The sequence below is a fragment of the Accipiter gentilis genome, chromosome 7, assembly GCF_929443795.1.
Source record: "Accipiter gentilis chromosome 7, bAccGen1.1, whole genome shotgun sequence".
Classification (NCBI taxonomy): domain Eukaryota; kingdom Metazoa; phylum Chordata; class Aves; order Accipitriformes; family Accipitridae; genus Astur; species Astur gentilis.
This window is the reverse complement of record NC_064886.1, coordinates 4,833,529-4,856,204: the sequence shown is the minus strand read 5'-3', so window position 1 is coordinate 4,856,204 and position 22,676 is coordinate 4,833,529. Positions and strand designations below refer to the sequence as shown.

At 46.5% G+C, this 22,676-nt stretch overlaps 1 protein-coding gene across 4 annotated transcripts in view; it reads right to left on the bottom strand.

Annotated features, from left to right (window-relative positions):
• Nucleotides 1-215: 215 nt before the first annotated feature.
• The window catches only part of LIMK2 (LIM domain kinase 2), a 34,502-nt gene continuing 12,041 nt past the window's right edge, over nucleotides 216-22,676 (bottom strand). For 2 of the 4 annotated variants that reach the window (XM_049804935.1, XM_049804931.1), the window contains 14 exons: nucleotides 16,167-16,302; nucleotides 14,769-14,878; nucleotides 14,330-14,518; nucleotides 13,764-13,869; nucleotides 12,222-12,418; nucleotides 11,309-11,495; nucleotides 8,760-8,846; nucleotides 7,887-8,018; nucleotides 7,567-7,623; nucleotides 7,314-7,379; nucleotides 6,319-6,493; nucleotides 4,852-4,907; nucleotides 2,787-2,944; nucleotides 216-2,213 (listed from right to left, as the gene is read on the bottom strand). In XM_049804935.1, the coding sequence (XP_049660892.1) occupies nucleotides 2,057-2,213; nucleotides 2,787-2,944; nucleotides 4,852-4,907; nucleotides 6,319-6,493; nucleotides 7,314-7,379; nucleotides 7,567-7,623; nucleotides 7,887-8,018; nucleotides 8,760-8,846; nucleotides 11,309-11,495; nucleotides 12,222-12,418; nucleotides 13,764-13,869; nucleotides 14,330-14,518; nucleotides 14,769-14,878; nucleotides 16,167-16,184 (1,695 nt within the window). In that variant the 5' untranslated portion in view covers nucleotides 16,185-16,302 and the 3' untranslated portion in view covers nucleotides 216-2,056. Of the gene's footprint in view, nucleotides 2,214-2,786; nucleotides 2,945-4,851; nucleotides 4,908-6,318; nucleotides 6,494-7,313; nucleotides 7,380-7,566; nucleotides 7,624-7,886; nucleotides 8,019-8,759; nucleotides 8,847-11,308; nucleotides 11,496-12,221; nucleotides 12,419-13,763; nucleotides 13,870-14,329; nucleotides 14,519-14,768; nucleotides 14,879-16,166; nucleotides 16,303-21,269; nucleotides 21,644-22,676 lie in introns of those variants that run through there. The other 2 variants (XM_049804934.1, XM_049804932.1) reach the window with 2 other exon arrangements.

The following is a 22,676-nucleotide window of genomic DNA, read 5'->3' as shown; positions in this document are numbered from 1 at the left end:
CATTTCTATCACTCCAGGTAAATAGTACTATAGAGCACTCGTACTGTGTTTCTGTAGTTCTGTAAATGTGGCAGAGCCCTTTGGCTCAAGAAAGGGAGTTCTAGATGATACCCGATCTGTGCGGTTTTGATGTTACCATTTTGCCACAACAGTAGAAACCGAAGAAAGTTACAGCTTCCTGCTTTATGTAGCACAGAGACAACAAAGTCTTGTTTTCATAGCATACATTTACTGCTTTTTAATTTAGTTAGAACATGGAGCTGTGCAAATCACAGTTCATAAACCCCACCCACACATCACCCAGGACTCCCCCCTTCAGGGGTCCCCTCACAAACCAGCCTGGGAGAGGGAAAGAAAGGGCAAATCCTATTAACAATCCTGAATCCACTGGACCCAGTTTAGAGAGGCTCCTCCACTGACTCACAGCACAGGGAGCCCCCAGTGTTTCTAAAACACCACTACACAGACTAAAAACACCCCGCCCCACACACCTTTTGTGATGTGATGGCTGGTCCCATGTTATTTTACGTAATAGTTTAAACTCATGGGTAGGGGGAGGAAATCAAAGTAACAGCAAAGACTAACACCCATTCCCCACCATTCAATACCGCAGGGAGGAGGGGAGAAAGGAGCACACTAAAAAATCCAGTTTAACCAAGATGTTTGCGAAACTTAAGAGCAGGACTTGAGCCAGCTTTTTGTTCCATTCTACCAACCACATGAGCTACTACGGCAGTAGCTTTCTTCCTTCTCCCACTGAAGGAGGAAGGAGAGAAGTGCTGGAAGAAAATACACCCCCACCCACCTCCCAATGACTCCAAGTCCTTTTTTCTCCCCAAAAGCAGGGAATGACCCTGAGGAAAGTTTCTGCTTGGAGAATCAGCTCAGGTGCTGCTGCAGCAGCTGCAAGAAGGACCTTCAAAGGGAACAACTTGCACAGCCTGCAGGAAAGGATGAGGTAATGGCAACTGAATTATTAGTTCTCCAGCTGCCACTCCTGGGAGGATGGGACATTCTTCAGCACTTTTCTGTTCACGACAAGTCAATCCTTTAAGTAACCTTGGGCATGTCCCCTTTTGCCATTGTCCATGCACAAAGTCTGAGTTGCTTCAGACCTTCAGCTTTCTGAAAAGCACTTTCTGCCACCTCATGTCTACAGACCAAGGGCTCAAGCAGCTTCAGCACTCCAGGGATGTCCACAGTCAGTGCCTAGTGTAGTTCTACACATTCAGATTCAAATACTTTCACCAAGGTTAAAGTTCTTGGGCAGGCAAACTCACTGTGCAGGCTCAGGGTCTGAAGATGCTCACGTGGCTCATTTGCTGCCTGCCTTGTTCACCATCAGGAAGGGCAAGCAGAGCTCAGTCTTAGTGTTTCTAGACAGGCTTTTGGAGGTATTCAGAGACAGAGGAGTCAAAAAACCCACAAAACCAAAAATTCATACACTCTTCCCCACAGACAAGGTATTTCAGGAGAGCTGCCCAGTTTCTGGGGCTTTTCACTCCCTCCCCTGATGCACACTGGAGGCCAAAATCTCAGTGGGTTGTTCTGGAAAACACATGCACAAACATACACACGCACGCTGTCCTGGTGGGGCCTTTTACTGGATATCCAATTTCCCCAGCTTTCTGAGCAGGGTAGTCAGTGGGAGAAGCAGTTCCAGAAGTGCTGGTCCTTGCCCAGGAGTCTCCTATAGCAATTCCCTCCCTGGCAGACAGGCCAGGGTGACTTCACAGCTTGCAGCCAAGTTCTAAGGCACCACAGTAAAGAAGCCTGAAAAGGCCAGAGAAACATTTCTCAAGCCAGAAAAATAGTGTTGAGCAGCTTTCCTAGGTGCAGTTGGCAGGAAACGGCCCTTTTTGCTTCTGAAACATGCCAGAAATCCACAGTGAATCAGGATGTCCAAGAGGAGGGGTGTTGGGTGGGGAGAGAGAGGCAATGCAGCAACGCACAGCGTGGTGCCCCATTAATGCCCTGGAAGTGGCTGAAGTGCATCTCCCTCCCTGTCACTCATCTCGACTCCAATGGAAGTGGTGCAGGCAGCAGGATGAGCTGACTAGGTTGTGTTTTCAGGTAGCTTGTCACGGTTCAGTCCATACTGCACACCCACGTTGTGGTCCAGCTCCTCCAGCTCAGATGGAAGGGGGATAGCAAGTTCTCCCAGATAGAGAGAGAGAGCTTCAAAGGAATCTTCCAGCTTGGAAAAAGGGGGCCTAGAAGCAGCAGTGAGGAAATGTGAGTGGGAAAGAGGAAGCAGAACAGCATCTGGAAAGGCTAAGCCAGTCATCCATCCAGGCTGCTGTCCCACGCACAGAGGTGTGAGCAGGGACATGATCCCTCCCCATTCAGCTTCTGAGATTGCAAAGATCCCATCTGACTGGGCTACCCGTTTTTAAAGCCAATGACCAGGGAGGTCTGGCTTTTTTGGAATCCACGTGGCATCAACACTGTTCTGAAGCTACGAGTTTCACAAATGAAGCATTCACCTTTCAGAGCTGCTGCCAAGGTCTGCCCCTACTTTTTGTATGTGAGAAACCTTGAACAATCGCTCCTCCCTTATTCTCTCCATCTCATAAATTCTTTCAGAGACCTCCACCATGTACAGCAGTCTCTTTCCCAAGCTGAGGAGTCTTTAGTCTCTCCTCATGTGGAAGCCTCTGAGCGTTCCTATAGAAGGTTGGAGTACAGCCCTCATCCACCCTCTGTGCAAAGCAATCCTTCCACTAAGGGGATACAGACACATCCTCCAGGCTTACAAAGAGGAGTCCTCCAGACCCCAAACCTACCTGCTCTCTGGTTCCAGTCTGCAGCAAATAGCAGCCAGAGGGAAAAAGGCTGGAGGGCAATCAGCAGGAACAAACTTCTCCCAGAAGAGCTTGACATTAAGGCCAAAATCCAGTGTGCGTGGGAGACAGTCTGGGTCAGCATACACCTGGCCTATGATCTAGGGAAAAATGAGAGCAGCGCTTAAGTACAGCAACACTTCCAGAGCGTTAATAAACAGGGAACTTTGGCATCAGGCAGGGTCTCCTTCAAAGTATTACGGTGAAAGGGAAAGAGCAGAAACACTGTTCCTCCTTTCCAATGGGGCTAGTTGCACAAAGCAATGAGCAAGGCACTGTATAGAGACAAACTTCACATGAAACTTTTTCAAGACCTGGTGATGTGGCCACTGTTGTGAAGGAAGGCCCAGACGCCTTGTCTTTCTCCCCAGGGTCTCTGCTAGGAGATACAGGATGATGTGCACTTGCCAGAGAGCTTGACAGTGTCTCGCTGCTGGGGATGATGCAGCCCCTCCTGATTGCAGGTAATCGACACGACCTGCATCACCATCCCATCTCTACCCTCTCACACCACCAGCAAAGCTCTTCTCTCTATGGAGCCTGTCCAAAACAATGCTGTGAATTCAACAGCACCACAAATTCTGAGTTGCTTTGTTACTGGCAGATTCAACCCCACCCACAGTCAGAGGGTAGGGGCGGAGAGAAGAACAGCCATAACCAATGCCCAGGAGGTTGCAGGCGAGAGCTGGTAGAGGAAAGGGCTGGGTGGAACAGAGAGAAGCACTGCCCCAGCACTCAGACATCCACTGCTTACCATCTACCCTGCCGAGGTGCACTCACCACCTCCAGCACAAGTGTAGTAAGAGGGAAGGAACCCACAGCGGGAGCTTTGGGGTGATCTGGACTCAGACAAGTCCAGGTCAATGTCAATACAAACTCTCACATGGGGAAGAGTATTAAATTTAAAGCCTCATCGCATATCACAAGGGTGTTATTTGTAACCACCCAGGCTTTTCTATGCCAATAACTCAGCAGGACAACCACATCCTGTAACTAGACAGTGGAACGCCCATTATGTATTTTGTCAGGGTTATTTCCTTATCTGTTTGAGTGTGTAACTTCTTTTTTTAGCATCTTTATTTTGGTGACAAATGTTCGTATGCTACTGCCTCTTTATTTGTCTTTTTTCTATAGTTGAAACAATTGATTTAATCCCACATACAGATTTTTCAAGTTCCTAAATCTATCACTCACAACCACAATATTCTCTGAGAGGAGGGCCAAGTGTAAACAGAGCACCAGATGAGACCACAAAGATTTATGCACAGATATTTTCTTTGTCCCCTTCATCCAAACACTGAAGATGAAACTGTGCTGGTCTCCCCTGGTGTTCCTGTAACTGCTGTGCTACCCATATACATAACACCCCACCTTTCATCTGTATTTCCAGTCTTACACACCTTTTAAACTGAAAATACCTTGCAGCTTTTGAGTAGTGCTCTTTGCTCTGCAGACGGAAAGGCCTGATAAAAGAGTAAGACTGTGCATTGGCTCAGAAATAAACTAAGCTAACAGACTTCAGGCTGCAAGCTTCATTAATCGACCTGCAAAGAGGTTTCAGTTTCCCCTTCTTTGAAGTGAAATGTCATCCCCAGTGCAGGCCCTGAATTTGCTGAGATTATAAAGGTGATTGTTCTTTTAATGAGGCAGTAGAAAAATAAAAATAAAAAAGTATCACAGTTTTAGGGAATATGTCTGCTTTCAAATGGATACCAGGGCTCAGTCAGAACTTGTTGGACTTTTTTACAGCTTCTCTCAGTCCAGGAGGAACCGCTGCATTTCTTTCAGTCCAGGAAGAAACTCTCTCTGGGACCAAAACGTTACAAGACAGTTATCTTCCTTGAAGGAGCAGAGGGCAGGTTAAGCTTGTACTCCCAGCCTAATTCACCATGTTCTTAGGTCACAGACTGCACACTCAGACACAGAGAACTGGCTGATGCAGTATGTGCAAGGAGGTGGCAACGGGGAAGAAGTCCACTATAGATGCCACGTAACATCCTGGTCTTACCTCACAGAGAACAATCCCAAATGAAAAGATGTCCACTGTCTCATCGTAGCTCTGTCCTGCAGGAAACACAAGACATTCAGCCCTGTGAGAGGCAGTTCCCCCCATCCACCTATTCCAGGAGCTGCCAGTCCAAAGCTGAACTAAGCCTATTTCTTGGAGGGCCCTAAAACAGGAGACAAAGCAAGGCTTAAATCTGAGCAGGGTCAGTTGCCCCAAGATATGTATACCAACTGCATCTTCCTGTACACTGCCATCACATATTAACCCCGCTTCTTTCTTCTGCTGGGGAATTACAGGACAGCACAGGGAAGCCTGGTATATCAGAGGTCTGAGCAAATGCTAAGGATAACTGGAAAGCTTCCGCCGATTCCATTGATTGCTGTTCTAGTGCATCTCTACAGCGCACTGTCAGTGTTCAGCTTCCCCAGCAGCGAGCGAGTGCCCAGTCCCTGCTGCAGTGACTGCAGAGATAATAAATTACACACTAGCAGTGCTTTGAATCTGGGAAAGCAGACTGGCTCCAGCATGCCATTCTCTGCTTAGACACGCCCCTCCCAAGCCAATATCTGGTAAACAGCCTTGCTTTCAGAGGTGATGTCAGACTACACTCTTGCTGTTCTCTTGACAAATGCCAGGTCTGAGACAGGCTCCGAGAAGCAGCCTCAGACTCCAGCAGGGCCTGTAGGCCTTGAGAGAAAGAAAACAGAACAGCACACAGGAAAGCAATATGGAGAAAAGTTAAGCTGGGGGAGAAAAGCCCAGTCCTCCCTTCCCTAGTGGACTATGTTGGACAATACTGATATCGTAGCCAGGCAAACTGCCTGACCTGGTCAGACAGACCTGCTCATTAGGAGGAAATTGTATCCATTGTATTTCACCCTTACCTCAACTCCTGCAGGGGCAGTTTTTCCCCTAAGGGACATAGTTCATCTTTAATGCAACCAAGGGCTGCATGCCAAAAAAACAGATTTCCCTGCACTTGGACAACTCCCACCCCAGTCCTGAGGCTTCAGCAAACCTGGCAGCAGATGGCTTCTCCCTGGATCTACACAACAGCACACGTAAGCCTCATCCTGGAGTTTAATGATTCCCTGTCTCAAGGGGCAGTTCCAAAGCATGAGGCTGTAACAGAAATTGATCTCAGGTTCAGTCTTATTTCAGGCCTCTTTTGTCTTCCCTGTTATCTGGATCATAGCAAGTTTAGGTCTGTTGCCCTCCTGAAGAATCCTGCTGTCAAGCCAGAAACGTTACCTCGCCTGGTACAAAGGCTTAGCAGGTCAAGTACTGCAAAAGAAGTGCAGATAGGGTACCTGTGTGTATAAATAAGCTTGCTTATTAGCAGGTCTAAAACCATAGGCTCTAATAGGTTTGATTGTTACTAGGGCCCCGAAGCTTTCAGTAATCCTATCATCCCTATACCTTGCCACAGGCTGTCTCCTCACCTGCACCCTGGTATCGCTATCTTACCATTTAGCATCTCTGGGGCCATCCAGTATGGGTTGCCAACCACCGTGTAGCGCTTCTTCCTGTCACTCTTGCGTAGGGTTCGTTTCTTGGCAGATGGCTTCTCCAAAGTGGGCTTTTTTCTTTCCTCCACAATCAGCCGAGACAGACCGAAGTCAGCCACCACCACTGTCTTATCCTACACAAGGGATTTAGTACAAGCCACTGATTCCTCTTAGCTCCTTTCAGGAGCAAAGAGGCTGCAATTCCTGTTCACTATCAGCTACGCTGTAAGGGTGACTATCAAGGTTTCCTGCAGCCAGGTAAGTGTAGCAAGCTGTCTAGACAGGTGTAAGACACAATTCACAATCCCAGCTTGTCATTTCCTCTCTTCATTGTCTGTGTGGTCGCTAACACTAATCCCATCAATTGGGGTACACTTGCCAGGGCAAACCTGGACCTTTTCTTTCAGACCTTCCTATTCTAACCCAGCCAGAAATTAATTTAGACTTTCACCCTGGGTCTTTTGAAGCCCACATACTAATCTCATATTCCAGCCAAGTGCACAAGGGCAAGGCTTGAGGGAATGAAGATACACAAGAATCTCGTGACATAGCATTTCAAAAAGAGAGAGCACACACATGTGCACACACCAGCACACTTGTCTGAATCCTGAGTGCCAATAAAAAAAGTCATCAAGTGGTTGAAAGAACAGAAGCAGCTGTAGAGAACATTTCATAGCTCAGATAAGGAACGGAGCTGTACTAACTCTTGTAATGTGACTGTTAATTGGTGATACTACCACAGGAAAGGGGGTAAGAGAACAGAATGAAACAGCGAAAGCTAGATCAGTCTGGAAAATCCTATATGAAGATGAATCTCCCTTGTTTAGGGCAGTAAAAGCCGCTCTCAAATCAGTTCCACCCTGACAAAAGAGGGAACATCATGTGGAGAAAACCGAGGGACAAGGATGACAAGGAGGGGAACAGCATGCTGTGGGGAACAGAGGTGTAACTCACCAACTTGATTAGGCAGTTGTGGGAATTCAGGTCTCTGTGTATGATGCACATGGAGTGCAAGTAAGCCTGGAACAGAGGGAGAAAACTTGGTGTTGGGGGTTCCCAGGTGAATATGTCCCTTCACATTTACAGACCTCAACAAATAGATGCTACTGGTCAGGCAGCATCCACAACCCTTTATACAGCACCCTGCTGAAGCAGCTAACCCTGACCCTGGAGGTTTGCTCTGTGATGAAGGGACAGTCCGACTCACCATTCCAGAGGCAATTCCTTTGGCAAAGCTGACCTTCTGCTGCCAGGGAAACGGGTCCTGAAAGACAAGTCCTCAATGGTCAGGGACTATCTTACCAGCCAGCTGGTGACCAAAATTCCTCCACGACAGGACTCTTAGAGCAGTCAGAGAAAGATGATACAGCCCCAGGCGCTTCCTGCCTCAGGCCACCCACAGCTAAGAAGCAGCTTTTTCACACAGCTCCAAAGGAGAGCGCTAACAACAAGCACCGTAAGGCTGGTACAACCAACAACGCTCTGTCAACCTCACTGAGCAGAGGTCTACCAGGCTTCCATACTCACCGCATTGCGGAGGAAGTCCTTCAGGGTGCCCCCCTCAATGTACTCAGTGAGGAGATTCAGCTTCTTGTCCTTGTACAGTACACCGATGAACTTCAGCACATTGGGGTGATCCAGGCTGCGCATCACTTTCACCTGGGAAGCAGAGACACACACCCCCCCCACACACCAAAGAAGAGAATGGAACAAGTCCTGACAGATCCGCTCTGTGGTGACAAGCACTCCAATGCTGCCGGAGGTCCCCTCCAGCACTCAAACCCCAACCTTAAGGCAGTCAATTAACTGTTGCCTCTTCATTTTCAAGCTGTGCAATTAACCTGATCTTAGTCTTTAAGGAGAGCACCCCTGAGTTTGGCTAACTTTTAAGAGACAGGAGCTCTCCAGGACAAGCTATCTGGTCCATACTGCATGTGTCAGGGCCAGAATAGCAGCGTCAGGTGTTTAGGGAGCTGCCTTTAAGCTAAATCTGACTTCAAAAAACATGGTAGGCAGCCACCAAGAAAATAGTTTAGCTTAAATACAGCAGGAGTCTTAAATATCTTACAGATATAGGCCCTCATTATTTGTATTTATGCACAAGGCTCAAGGGATAAATCCTTTATGTATTGCACAGCTCAATTTGCCTCAGATTCAGACTGCTTTTTATCATTGAAAAATTAATGAGCTGGGAGCTGAAGCCATGTCTATTGCTCAGTGTGAGTCACACTTCACTGCAGCAAACATTCAGCTCATGTCAGCTTTTCCCCGTGTGATGTCTCCCTCCTCAGTGCCTTGATTCCTGCCAGGTTGCTGGCATGATCGCTCTCTCTCTGGAGAAGATGGAAGAGAGTTCCACCACAGTACTGGCTCAGAAGCTTTTAGAAATCTTGCTCCTACCTCTGTCAAGAAAGTCTTCTGTGTTTCCTCATCACAGCGAATCAGTTCTTTCATCACCATCACCTTTCCTGTTGCTTTGTGAGTCACCTGGTGGAAAGAGAAACCACAACTACAGGCAAGGTTCAAGAATACGTAGCTCCAATGCTCTTGCAACATTTCTGAATGAGAGGGTAACATTCCCCTCCATCCAGAGAGGAATAGAGATGGGAGGAAATTCAGAGCCCAGCGGTCTGCAGAAAACTGCATAAAATTTCTCCTTTCAGAATTCAGCAAAGACTCTGTACATGAAATAGAAACTACCTAAAGCTGACAGAGAATCATACCAAGAGATCAACAGCATCCCAAGAACCAGAGCTGAAGTCTCTATTTTAGGTAGCATAGGGCTGAGCATGTGTACAGGCTGTCAAAGCCCCTGAAGGCATCAGTTCCATACTTGTGCATGCCTCAAGTTCCCTTACAGAAAGTACTTGCCCAGCGTGATGCTCACATTTTGTACACAGACCCTAGCCACTACATTCTGTATCAGCGAAGGAATCAACATTCACTTGATTCAGAAACCAAACCAAACAACCCAAAACTACATTACTACATGCTTTGGTTTTAAGGGGACTCTGAAGCCTGATGGTTTCTGATGAGCTTATCAAACATACTCATGTGCAAGTGCAAGCAGAACTGGGGTGTACAGGCTGTTCAGTTAAGGCAGGAAGCAATTATTTTACCATGCTCCTTGGGAGCAGTGTATCGCTACCTGCAAGGAATGTCCCAGAATGGTGGCAAACACACAAATCCACCATAAACATCAGATGATAGGTTTCCTGGCTTTTGACATGGAAAGCTGTTTGCCTGTATCCAACTAGTTCCTGGCATTTTGCTGCGTTCTAGAGGTTTCTTTTAACCAGCTCTGCCTTGCTTGCATACAGTGCATGAGTGAGTAGAAAGGGTCCAAATTCTGGTAAGCAGGTTTTCCTGGAAATCCTCTTCCCTTCAGTTGATTGACTTGGACAGCTCTGTCTCCCTAAGATCTCCAGGTAACTAAACAACCACCTTCTCTCTAGGAACAGGAGGAAACTATTCTGACCAGATACAGTACTTGTTGCATGAAAAATAGTCATTCTGAAGCTCAAGAAAAGTGTCACTTTTTTGCCTTGTACCCTTTAAAATAAAAAGCCTTTCAGAAAACCTCCAGAGCTGCAGTCCAGAACACAAGACCCAGTTATAGTATTTAGGAAGCTTATGAGCTCTTGCAAACACTGTGGCACACTAGTTCTGTTTGGAACCATGGGACATAGCAAGGCTGATATAGGTGGAATACAAATGCATGGAATAAACACAACAGAAGCAAGAGTACAATATTCTTCTGCTCCCATCTGAAATCAAGCATCCATATACAAGTAGCGAGCCAGGGAACACTACACATTTCAGCCAGGGACATGAAAGCCAGGAACATCTAATACCCAAAGATAAAGGGAAGTGAAGAGACAAAGACAAGACAAGGCTAAGTGGAATTCTTAAGCTGACATACCAGCAAAACTGAAACAAGTGTCATCATGAAACTCCAAGAGGGCAATTTTAACTCCCAGAGCATGCACCAGAACAGGATGGCTATCGGGTACTTTGAGCAGAAAAGAAATGCCTTTGTGCCATTAACTGTGGGGACGCAGATGACAAAAGCATGCGACAGAGGAAAGGTTCCGCTTACCTGGACCTGTTATTTCTCTATGAGCAGAGGAGAAGAGAAATATGCTCATTAGTATGGATCAAAAGCATTGGGTTTGTAGTACTGGCTCACCACCTCCCATGGAAGCATGAGATGAATATGGTGGCTGGACACCTGAAGTTTATACAGGTGTAAGGAGAGAGGTCTCATAATATGGTGAATAGCAATCCGAGTACTGAGCCGCTCACAGCACTTTAGTAAGGCAGAAGAAGCTGCCCCCGACGCTGTGAGGGATGCCAGGATAGGATCTGCTGAAGCATCCCCACTCAAGACCAGACAGCTTAAATACAAGAGAACTGCTATTAATGGAGATTTTAATTGTGAGAGTCATGCAAGACCTGACCACTACCACCACACTGACAAGCCATTTAGGCTCTGCTGGGGGTTCAGAGATAGTCACTACATCAGCCTGGCAAACCCCCAAGAATGCAGACACTAAGGGTGTGCAAGAAATACTGTACTGGGGTTGAACGCACCTCTTCATAAGAAAGATGCTCTTAACAGAAAGTGTAGCTTGTTCCCCATTCTCCCACCTCACCCAGGTAGCTGCTGTGACACAGGCACTCTGGAGCTCTAAGTCTAACTCAGGAGATGAGTATGTATGGCCAAGGTTGACATTCAAAGGGGACAAAGTCAAAACTGCCTGCAGCCAGAGACACTCATGGTCAAGGAATGAAACAGAGAAATGGATCTCACTGAGCAAACCAGGTGAGTGCCAAGACCGATCGCTATCAGCAGGGCAAAGGCCACCGAGACAGTGGCAAAGGATCCCGAGATAGGCAGACACTGCTGTAATCAAGGTAAATGATGAATGTTTGGGGACCTCCCTCACCTTGATTGCTTGTCCAAAAAATCCTTTTCCTAGTACTTCGCCATGAATCAGGTCACAGGGCCGGAAGATTTGCTGGGAGCAGCTAGAAGAAGAACGTAGGGATTCAGAACGACTGATGTCACGGCTCAGAAGGAGCGGTTCCTTTGGAGAACTGGGGCCAGGAGACTTAGAAATGCTGTTACTTCGCCTAGAAAACAAAGGAGACGGGAAGATCAGGAAAGCTGCTAGGAAACTTTTGGTCCAGCATATCCCATCATTAGCTCCTGAGGGACCAGTTTATAGATGTGCTTTGGTGCTTTTCATATCTCAAAAGCCAAATCCTCTCCCAGCACCATAGAAGCTCTTTACAAACCTAGAGCAGCTTCCAAATCAGAGCTGCCTAAGAACAACACATCTCCTGCACTGTCAGTCAGAAGTGGAGCTCTGTGAACAGGAGGAGGAAGCTGTGAAGATGCAGCACTTGCTATCTCTAAATAAACGTTACAATACTGGTAAATGACTAAATGAGCAACTGAGTGTCCCAGCCTAGGAAGACAAGATTTTTCCCAAGTCCCAGGACTCAGCCATATTCCCTTTAGGGACATGTTCTTCCCCAGCCATTTAAGGGTGGTAAAAATCTGACCTTTACATTTTCTAACTGTAAAGCTTAGTAGCTTTTCTATGTTAAAAGTAGAGGTCCTTATTTTTATTAAGGAAAGTTTGCCATCCTGAAAGGGAATGGAGAGAGTACATGTCAATAGCAGGATCTAAAGCTCTCAGCTGCTTCGCCAGTGGTTCCTACCAGGGCTCATATCAGAGCTGAGTTGTGTCTCTGCAGTCATTTGCAATCGCAAGGCCTAGGCACAGAGCAGCCCAGCCAGGTAGCACAGGGCAAAGGCAAGCTAGGTCAGAGCCAGTGCTTCCACGTCTTTACCTGAGGGAGCGCCGTCGGAGCGTTCCTTCCAGATTCTCCTTGATGTCCAGTGGAGAGAGAGAGCGTGGGGAAATGGGCGGCTTTATGTGGGTGGGGAGACGGGAGTCCAAACGAAGCCTGTCTAAGCGCTGCGAGACAGGGTCATGCTCTATCAGCAGCTGAAGTGTCTGGCTTGTCTTGCGAATCAGTTCCTCCACCTGAAATCAAACCAAAGGACAGGATGATAGCAGACAGGAAGAACACAAATGACAGGAGATAGAGGAGACACAGCAGAATGCCCCTCAGGAATGAAAGAAGAGAGTTCAGTGAGATCACTCCATAGTTGTGGTTTAGTTGCATGCACCACAGCTGTCTACCAGACATATCAAACTAGCAACATAGAAGTTCCTTATGCTATCCAAATCCTCTTCTTTCTGGTCAGCTACAAGTGACCTATACAAAAAAAGATGTGGACAGGCTGGAGAGGGTCCAGAGGAGGGCCACAAAGATGATCAAAGGACTGGGAAGCATGCCATATGAGGAAAGGCTGAGAGAACTGGGTTTGTTCAGCCTTGAGAAAAGAAGGCTTAGGGGAGACCTTATCACCATGTCCCAGTATTTAAAGGGTGGCTATAAAGAAGATTGAGACTCCCTTTTCACAAGGCATCACACGGAAAAGACAGAATGGGTACAAGTTACTCCGGGGAGATTCCAGTCGGACACAAGAGGACAATTTTTCACAATAACAATCGGCCATTGGAATAATCTCCCCAGGAAAATGGTGGATTCCCCAAGATTGGAGACTTCAAAGATTTGGCTGGACACGGTGCTGGGCCATCTTGCCTAGACTGTGCTTTTGCCAAGAAAGGTTGGACCAGATAATCCTTGAGGTCCCTTCCAACCTGGTATTCTGTGATTCTATTAAACCTTTTTTTTTTTTTCCCCCCCTAAGAAGTGTTCAAAAACTACACAAACTTCCATCCTGAACAGTGCTGCAAAAAACAGCTTTGCAAAACCTACATGGATATTTATCTGAGAGATGTCTGTTGTGCTCCTAATGTTCTCTTCAGCACCAACGGTAAATAAAACCCTTGCATAGTGAAGGTAATGGTGGTCTCACTACACTCTTGCAGCATCACCTGATACCTGTATAAATTATTTACTTGTAAATACCAAATCAAATACTTTTTTTGCAATGGGAAAAACTCATCCCTAGGATCAGTTGATCCTAAAAGGATCAGAACAGTGGACTTCACTAGCAATACATGAAGAGTCTTCACAGCCTCTCTGTCCTCTGAGATATCATAGCCCTACACTTTTCTTATTAACTCCCTTCATGTTTGAATGCTGCAAAATCAGAAATGCATCCTAATTGCATTTCCATCTGTTACATTTTCCTCTTCAGCTGGAAGGAGTAGCAAAGCTTGTCTTCATGTTTATTCCTACTGTGAGCATGAGTATTATGAACACACGCTGTATGTAGGGGGGGAGAACAGTGCTGAGAAACAGAAAAGCTATAGGAAGGCAGATGAGAAGGAGGCTTCAGAACAGAACTCTACCCACCTCCTCCACCTGTAATGTACGAATAGGAGCTCCATTAATCTCCAGGATACGATCTGCAGGGTGGATGGCGTTTCGGACATCTGGGCTGATGTGCATCCTGTTAACTCTAAACACGGGAATTATAGTGTGTGTGTGAAGTCAGTTTAGCCAAAATTATAAAAAAGATTTGATCTCTGATGCTTCCCTTCATATTGGTATTCTGAAATAAAACAATGCTAATCTACCAACACAGGTAGCTACCCTTAGACCGAGTGCTTAGGTCTGAGCTGGTTTGGGGAGAGCTCTTCATTTGCCCAATGGCAAAAAATGTTAGTCCATTACAATTGGCCAAATGTTTTGCATTCAGTGAGGAAGACAGCACTCAGAAATAAAGTTATCAATTAAGGTCATCACAAGAAGCAAAACGGAGACCAAACACAAATGGCTATTAGTCAACATATGTCCCTGTTGTGCCAAGACAGATCCCCTCAGCAGTTAAAGCAGCTGGCAGGACAGCAGCGCTGCAGAATTTTTACCAGCTCCCTCTGCACAGGCATGTACCTTGCACACAACCTTGTCATACTCACTCTTTCACCTGGACACCAGTGGCATAGCTGGAGCAGCCACCTTCAACAGACACAGAGAACCCCCTCCTGCCATCAGTAGCTGCCGGCATGGAGATGAGGGTCAGCGTATAAGGCAGCTGCTCACGCAGAGACTCAGTGGAGTGTTTTTCTATCATCGGTGTCAGCACAATCTGGTTATGGCATTTTCCACTAAAAGAAGTGAAGAAAGTAATTATGGCAGTATCCTAGCCCTCCCTGCCAAACTCACATTTCTAAGTTCTCTCATTGACCATAAGCTATAGTTTTTAATGCTTACACCATTCCCCCCTCCCCCCCTCAAAAGGCAGCTTCCTGGCATTCCTTAGCGTAGCGTTCGGCTGAACCATGCTGAGCCAGCTAAACATGGCTTACACATACAGCAGGGAGCAACTCTGTGGCAAAGCGTGCAGCTCCGTCTTACCAGTAGAGAGTGGAATGTTGCACGAGTGCGTAAGTGTCCCCATCTTCAATGATCACTTTGCAGCTCATACAAGCAAAGCACTCGGGGTGATACTTGTATTCGCCAGCCACCTACAGACAGAAAAGGGAGTAGCTTAGTAGGGCCAAAATCCATCAGCAGATGCGACTACTGCTTTCCTCTCCAATTAATGCTCTCATTCAGATCTCAAAGTCAAGTGGCAGTTTTTTTGCTGGAGAGTTATATTAGCCCATTCTACCTTTCCTGAACCCCATCCTTGGCACCCTGTTTGCAAAACTTCTCTGAAACAAACACGTCAACACACAAAGCAAAGCTTGCATCCCAGGAACATCTGCTATATTTGGCAGCTGCTCAACTATCAAAAATAGTTGGTAGTCTGCTGCAGACTAGTAAACAAGATATTAAACCTTCCTGTTCAGTTGCTCTTGGCAAGATAACTAACGTTACGCCTGAATTAATAAAGCTGAAAGGGCTTTTTTTTTTTTGGCAAACCGGCAACACACAAATTCAGATACTTTACCAGCCAGCTGACAGAAAAAAAAAAAAAGGCGAGCTGAAACCGAGACAACAAAATACCTTTAAAGAATATTTTTATTCATTGATCTGTTTTTCAGTTTTCCTTATGAGAACTTCCCTTATTGACAGTATTTTGCAAAGACTTCTGCAAGCAATAAGAAATTGTCTGCACTTTTCTCAGTACTTCCCTTTGAGGTAGCAATCATACTACTGAGTCCCATGCTGCTTTTATTTTGGCCCTAGAAAAACAATGGTTATGTTTCATTCTTGACAGTTTTAAAGGTTAAATATTTACAAGGTTGTGGCAAGAAGAGGAACATTTAGGTGAGCCCTATATTGTGCAGGCAGAGTTCAATGCTTCAAAGCAATTGAGGCTAACACTACTTCAAGACACCATCAGCCAGAAAACCACTCTGGCCACAGTCCAGGTGGGACTTGGATGGCAACCTTCCCCAAAGCCAGAACCTGCTGCTTATCCTGAGCTGAGAGGTTCAACTCTGCAGTGCAGTGGAAGATCACCCCATGGAGACACTGAGGCACTGTGCTACAGAAACAGAAGAGATGTCCCCTTAATCACATTTCTACTTCTCATGCCTGTGCGTTTCAGCACCTTACTTTCTTTGTTCATAAGCTTCAGATCCTCACAACTCCCTCCTTTAGGAGCTACCTCTGTTCAAAATTAATCTTTATCTAGAAGATGCCTCGTTTTTAATCTCTGATTAGAGATTAGAGTGGCAAGGAGACTATTACCTTCAGTTTATTTGGTTATCTGAATAGATAGGACAACTCCCAACCAAGTTTGAGGAGTTGGAGGCAGGCATGTCCTGCCTCCAGGCAGGCAGGAGTCCTTCAAAGAGTCCTTACCATCACAGGTCCAGTCATCAGCAGAGAGCAGCCATGGCAAGATTCCCCAAACTTCCCCCAGTAGTCTTTGTGACAGTACAGCTTCCCGTCTTTCTCATAGTACCAGTTAGTGAGGGGATCCTGACATTCAGAGCACCTTGAAGGAAATAAAGGAACAAAGTTCCAGTTGGCAACAAGTCACAAATCAATAGAAAAGGTGATCTCCTGCATGGAGAAAACAGACATTCAGCAGCAGCTCACCACCAGCTCTTCTAATTATAGATATACTAAGGCCCTCCATTTCCCAATGCTTTTTCAACTGAAAATTAGCACCAAACCCAAGGTTTGTAAGGAGAGGTGGTATCAACCAATACAAAGGAAAAGACAAGCTTCCAAAGTTTAAAACAAATCCCATCCATTAATTAAAACACATCAGTAGGTTTACAAATTCTGCCTTATAAATTTTGCTCCTTTGCTTTCTCCCTCTTCCTGGATGCAGGCTTCCAGTTGCAGAGTTGCCCAGCACATAGATAGCTCTGCTGTGTTTCTACTTAGTGTTTCTATAGCATCACACCATCTTGTGCCAGAGCACCTGTCTCCTCAGCCAGTTTTTCCTGGGGGACCAGAGAGGCAGCGTGCACTTCCCTATAAAACACAAAGCCAGTTTTGCACCAATCTTTGTGGAAAGCCTTTCTATTCTTCTGTAAGTAGACCTCTCCCAAAAGGTCAACTGCAGCACTATCCATTTGAGGGAGAGTCTTCAAAGCAGTTTATCCTTTGAGCTCCACATACTTACTGCATCCACCAATTAACTGTGATGAAAGTCCTCCACCCCTCCACACCAATTGCTCTCCCTTTCCTTCTGCTGCTGACAGTGCATGAGAATAAAAACCCACAACCAACCAAAAAAACCCCAAACAAAACAATTTCTCTAATTTAACGAAGAGAGTCTCAAAATCCTTCATGTATCCGTGTCAGCTCCCATTTCAACAAGCAACCTTATTAATGCTCTATCTACATCCCCTCCAAGAAACAAAAAAACCCTCCCCTAAAAAAAAAAAACCAAGGAAAAAGATGCAGCAATTATATTGCAGATATCATTTTAGCAAATCACAGGCAGAATCCAGATCTTCAGGCTTCCTGAACACAAAATAATCCTGCCTCAGCAGGATGCACTGGGTAAGGGAGTTTATAACTTCTGCAGCACAGAGGTGTGACTTAATGGAGAGATAAGGCACAGACAGCAGTTGCATCACTAAAGATTATTCCATTAGCCCTGGGCAGCACGTTCTCAGACTTTAAAAAGGAAAATTAGTCTGGTATTGGCCATTTCCGAGTGCAGAATCCAAGGCAGGTTAGCCACCAATAACTGGTTCAAAGAAACACCCAAGGATCAATGTCATCCTCAGTATGATGCTTTCCCAAAGGTGCAAGGAAGATTTTCTCCTGCCCCTTATCCCAATGACTGTCTCAGTACACTGGAGGGGAACCCATCGCACTGGCGCGGGGGTTTAGGTGGGTGCGTGGTCAGCAGGTCTCTCTACAGCACCAAATGCACTGAAGTCAGCCAGTGGCAGCAGAGGTGAACTTTTTACATGCTCCCAGCTCTAAGATGAGAGCTACTGTTGACTTCATCTTTCACGAGCTTCCTGAAGACTTATTTGTGCCAGAGACATTCCTTGTAAACTCCATCAGCTTGTAATGAGTGTGATGATATGCGAGGCTGGTCGTGTTCCAACAAGGAGAGAGTTATTTGCTCCAGCTCAAGAGACTGCAAAGCAACAAGGTGAAGCTGCTTGTAAGCAGCCTATAGTTTTAGGGGAAAACACACCTCATGAGGTATTTAGTGCCGTACCCTACCCTCAGGAAAACTGCTCCTTCTAATGTATTTGGCTTTTATAGCGTTTGTTCTCCCAGCTGAGGAGCTCCATATCCTGCCCCTGGCCGCCCCTTCCTCAGTGATGGGAAAGAACTCCAGCGCGTGCAACAGGCCCTGCCAATGTTGTCTGAGGCAGGGGGGAGCAGTAACTTAACATTCCTATACATGCTACATGCATCATTACAGCCTCAGCCTTGGGGCACTGTCATGGTTACACCCCGCTCATGGTATGCAAGAGACCTAGAGGGCATTGCAATGCATTTTGCCTTCAACCACTAGCCTTTGGCTTCCATTTGCAGTAAATACCCTATGCTGAATGATCAAGTAGGTGAGTGGGAGGGAGAAAAGAGCAAGTGGAGACTAACAGCAAAGATTTCTATCACCTTGTGGCAGGAACATCTGGCTCAGCATGGGCAAATCAGATCCCTCAGACTTATCCTAATTCTGCGTGCATGCCTGTACCAGTGCGTGCTCCAAGAGTGATTACATCTTCAAACAGGGAGCTGTGACCAGACCTGCGCTTGGGATGCAGACAGCAATACTGGAGACTGCTCCACCAGGACTTCAAGACCTGACCTTCTGTCTAAGCTCTCTCCAAGTAGGTGAGTTATTTATTTATTTGTTTTTAAGCACACCACCTTCCTTTCCTCACCCCTCTTCAATTTCACCTTCAACCACTCCTTTTTCTCCCTAAGAAAATGTAGAATTTCTGCAAAAGCAACACAACTGCACTTCTGTTTAGATAGGCTCCAGAGGATCATGTATGCTTGTCTTCCCTTTACCTTTCCCCTACTCCTTCATGGTGCGATTCCAACCTTACAGCACTTTGATTAGTTTGCTTCCACCCGGAAATAAGCACTGGTATCTAATTTGCAACACACCCAATAGCAAAATGAAGGTGAGGGGGTGGAGCCAGCAAGCAGTCAGTTCTTTGCTATGCAATTAAACAAATCTGGGCAGGACAAGTTTGCAGCTTAAGGCTCAGAACCCCACCCAGGGCAATGAGGCAACAGGAACGAAGCAACCGGCCCCAGAGAGGCTAAATGCTGGTAATGGGTCTAACTGGCTACTTTGTTAATCACTGACAGCAAGAGGACATGGCTATGGCCCATATGGCCAAGCAGCACCTTCTGTTATTTACCGTGCATTCTGTAATGTAGAAAAGGCTTTAGATTTGTCAGGTGTGGAGAACTGGCTGACAGCACACAGGTATAGTTTCAAGACCTGTTTCAACTGTTCCAGTGCCTTCACCCAAATGATAAAGGCATCACGTGATTGTTCCACATGACTTATTGAAGAGATATGTCAGAATTTTATCACAGAAGATACAAGAATTACCACTCCTTCCTTTCCCTCCTCACTAGAGCGCATGGCGTTGCATTGCTGCCGTTGCCAGAGCTCACGTCAGCCAAGACAGGAATACAATTAGTTCTACAGGTATTAAGCAAGCTAATCTTTGCCGGTCACTGCAACCAAAAGAAAGGAAGATTTCTTGCTCCTCTGTCTTTTATAGTTTAGAAACTGCTGATCTTCTCCTAGATGATTTGCTATTCTTATTACAGAGTAACAAAGCATGGTAATCAAGTTTCTCGGAGGACGGGCAACAGCCATACTTGACATGTTTCCTCTTGCTGCCCAGCCACCATTTTCAGAGCTGCAGAGCCCTGCTCCGATTATACAGTCCCATAGATTATGATTCTTTGCTTCCCAGCCTTGGCTATAAAGAATAAATTAATCTGCCTCCCATAACCATCCTCCAGGAACCCCAGGCAGCACGTGGGTGCAGTGTTCAGCCCTGATGCTCTGCAGCACAGCAGGTGCAGAAAGAGTTCACAAATCGCTGCTTGATGGCTACTTGTTTTTGTGGGGGGTGGTAGGAGGATCAGGTCACAACAGGTAACCAGCCCGGTTTTCAGCGAGATGGGAGATTCAATTGATGTGGCATCTCTTTTACATCTAAATGAAAGCCAATACCCTAATGGAAGCAAAGACTTCCCTGGCACTGAAGAGACAGATCCCTTTGAGAAGGGCTCATTAATAAAATGCACCCCTCACACACACTGTCAGGCTAGATCAGTTAACGCTAGACAGGCTCAAAAGAGCTGTGGTTCCAATTCTGCAGGCAGAACTGGGGAGAGGACGGTCACGCAGACAGAAAGCTGCGGAATAAAACGTAACCCCAGCCCGTAGATAACCCAAAGGCTTCTTACCCGGACTTAGCAGAAGTGTGTGCACGGGCTACATAGAAGACACTAGACAGGGAAGAACAGATGCTAGAGACTAAGAAGACGGAGCGTTTAAGCTCTGACTATGCAAAACGACTTCCACACACTTAGGAGAAGGTGTATCTATGGCTTAGCATGATGCCCTCCACATATTAGAAATAACGAATGTCTGCTCACTTTCCTTCTGCTGAAAGCGGATGCTGTTTCAGAAAGTTGCCCAAAGAAGCTTAGCAATCGTGTGGCAGTATTTACTCCTATACTAGACTGTTTTAACAAAAGGCTCCTTACTCCCAAATCACTACAAAAGTGTTTGCAGGAACAGGATCAATAATGAGCAAATCCGAGTGTAGGGGATAGGAGGGAGACAATGAAACTGCAAGCTGTGCCTTTCCCCATCCATTCACCTTATCAGCACATCAGCGCCAGTCACCATCCTGGCTTCGTTCAGCCCCACTAACAGTTTTCACTGTGGAGATGTAATGCAATCACAGTGAGCGGCTGCTCGTCCCTATTTACCTGCAAAGTACTTGATTTCTTTTCTGAAGCAAGATTACTGGGCTGCCTCACTGCAGATTACATCACCTTCTTGAACTCCGCAACAGCAGCGCCTCACCTCACCCTGCGCTATGCCCAAGCACAAGTAGCTTTGTAAGAGACATAAACAGCAGCCGCCACAGTAATCTCGTTCCTCTGGCAGTGGAGCAAAGCACAGGGGCATGGGGTAAAGCCGCACAGGTAGTGTTGCCCTGAAAGGGAGCCTGCTTGCCTGGGCTACGGAGACGCTGCCTCACGACACAGGTGCCATTCCCTTGTACCAGAGAGCTGTGAAGAGGCTGGTAATAAGAATCTTCCCCGTCGCCTCCTCAAAGCAAGACAGGAACGCAGTTTGGGACTGGCTGTTCCCTGCACACAAGCACTGGACCTCATTCTTCACACCTCGCATGCTAACTGCTTAGGATAGCATTACAGGGGGTAAAACGACACTTTGAAGATCCACTGCTAATCCTGCGCAAGACTTACCGAAAGGGATCCTTGGGAGCGAAGTAAGCTGGGGCAGACAAGTAACTTCCCATCTTCAACACTGGATAAACCGGCTCAGCCACAAACTTGTCCAACTGCCTCTGAACAGCTCTGTTCTGCCAACATGGCAGCAGCCAGTGCTCATTTAATCTTGCGCTGATTCAGATACTTCACCTCTCTTTGAAGCTGCCCAAGGAATGCCAGGTCTCTCGGCTGCTCCTTCTTTTTCAGACTTTTCCTGGCTCCCATGGCTATAACCATCTTCTCCCGCATTCAGCGGCAGCGGCACCCTTGGGAAGGATAGAATAACTGCTAACTGGGCTAGTTGGACATGCTTCTGCAATAGCTCTTGCGAGCTCTGCTGCCTGCTAACTATTGTCAAGTTTTCCCTTCTCTGGACCCACCCAAGGGTGGGAGGAGAGGAGGAGCGATTGCAGGAGGACAGCCTGTGGCTACAGAGGCTGAAAAAGCTCTACTTCTTCACAAGGGGTGGAGCTCAGATCCGAAAGAGGGGCTGCGTTAGCAAGTGCTGAAAGATAGCAGCTTTTGCCAAAGAGCCAAAGCGCAACGAGAAACTACTCTTTGCAGCGGTGGCACATTCTGATGGGGAAATCAAGGCAGGCAGAGGGTCTGATGAAGACGACTAGCCACGTCTCCAAACACTTCACATGAACGTTTGCTACATACCTTCCTAAATCCCTCACAGTGAGGGGGGTTACACTACCTTCACACAACTGACAATCTGTTCGTCCTCTTGCAGGAGGTAGCTCACAGTGTGCTTCATCCAAGGAAAAATAATTTTCTTTCCAACACGGTTTTAACCGAGATCATTGCAGTCATTTAACCTAATCTTCATCTCCTGAATGGAAGCTGAGAGGCATAAATCAGCACGGAGGAGTACTCTCTGCTGCTCGCAGCACATGTAGTTATATCATTTTGCCTCCTCTGAAGCCAAGCATGATCTCTAGTGGCCTAATCAGCTAAAGCTGTTTGCAAGACACTCAGAAATGCAACAAACATACGCTGCTGCACCGAGCCCTCCCATTTTTGTACAGTCAGCAAAGCCTGGCGTGCCTGAACACAGCCTGGAAATCATGCTGTGTTCCAGAGGCAAGAGTACTCAAATGTGCTTTTACTGGAGATGCTCGTCTCAGCTGGCATATTGTTCAAGGGATGCTTGGGGCTGGGACGAGGCAGCCTTGGCTGCAGATTTGACAGCTGCTGCTCACTGTTGAAGTAAGCAGAAAGCCAGGCAGCCTTTTGCGTTGTTTTTTTTTCTTTTTTTTTTTTTTTTGTTTGTTTTTGTTTTTTACTTTTAATAAGCATCCATCTTTCTGGGAAAAAAAAAATAATTCATAATTTTCACCCGTTCAGTGCAGCTTCTAAGCCTGGCTGTAAAAGTGCAGT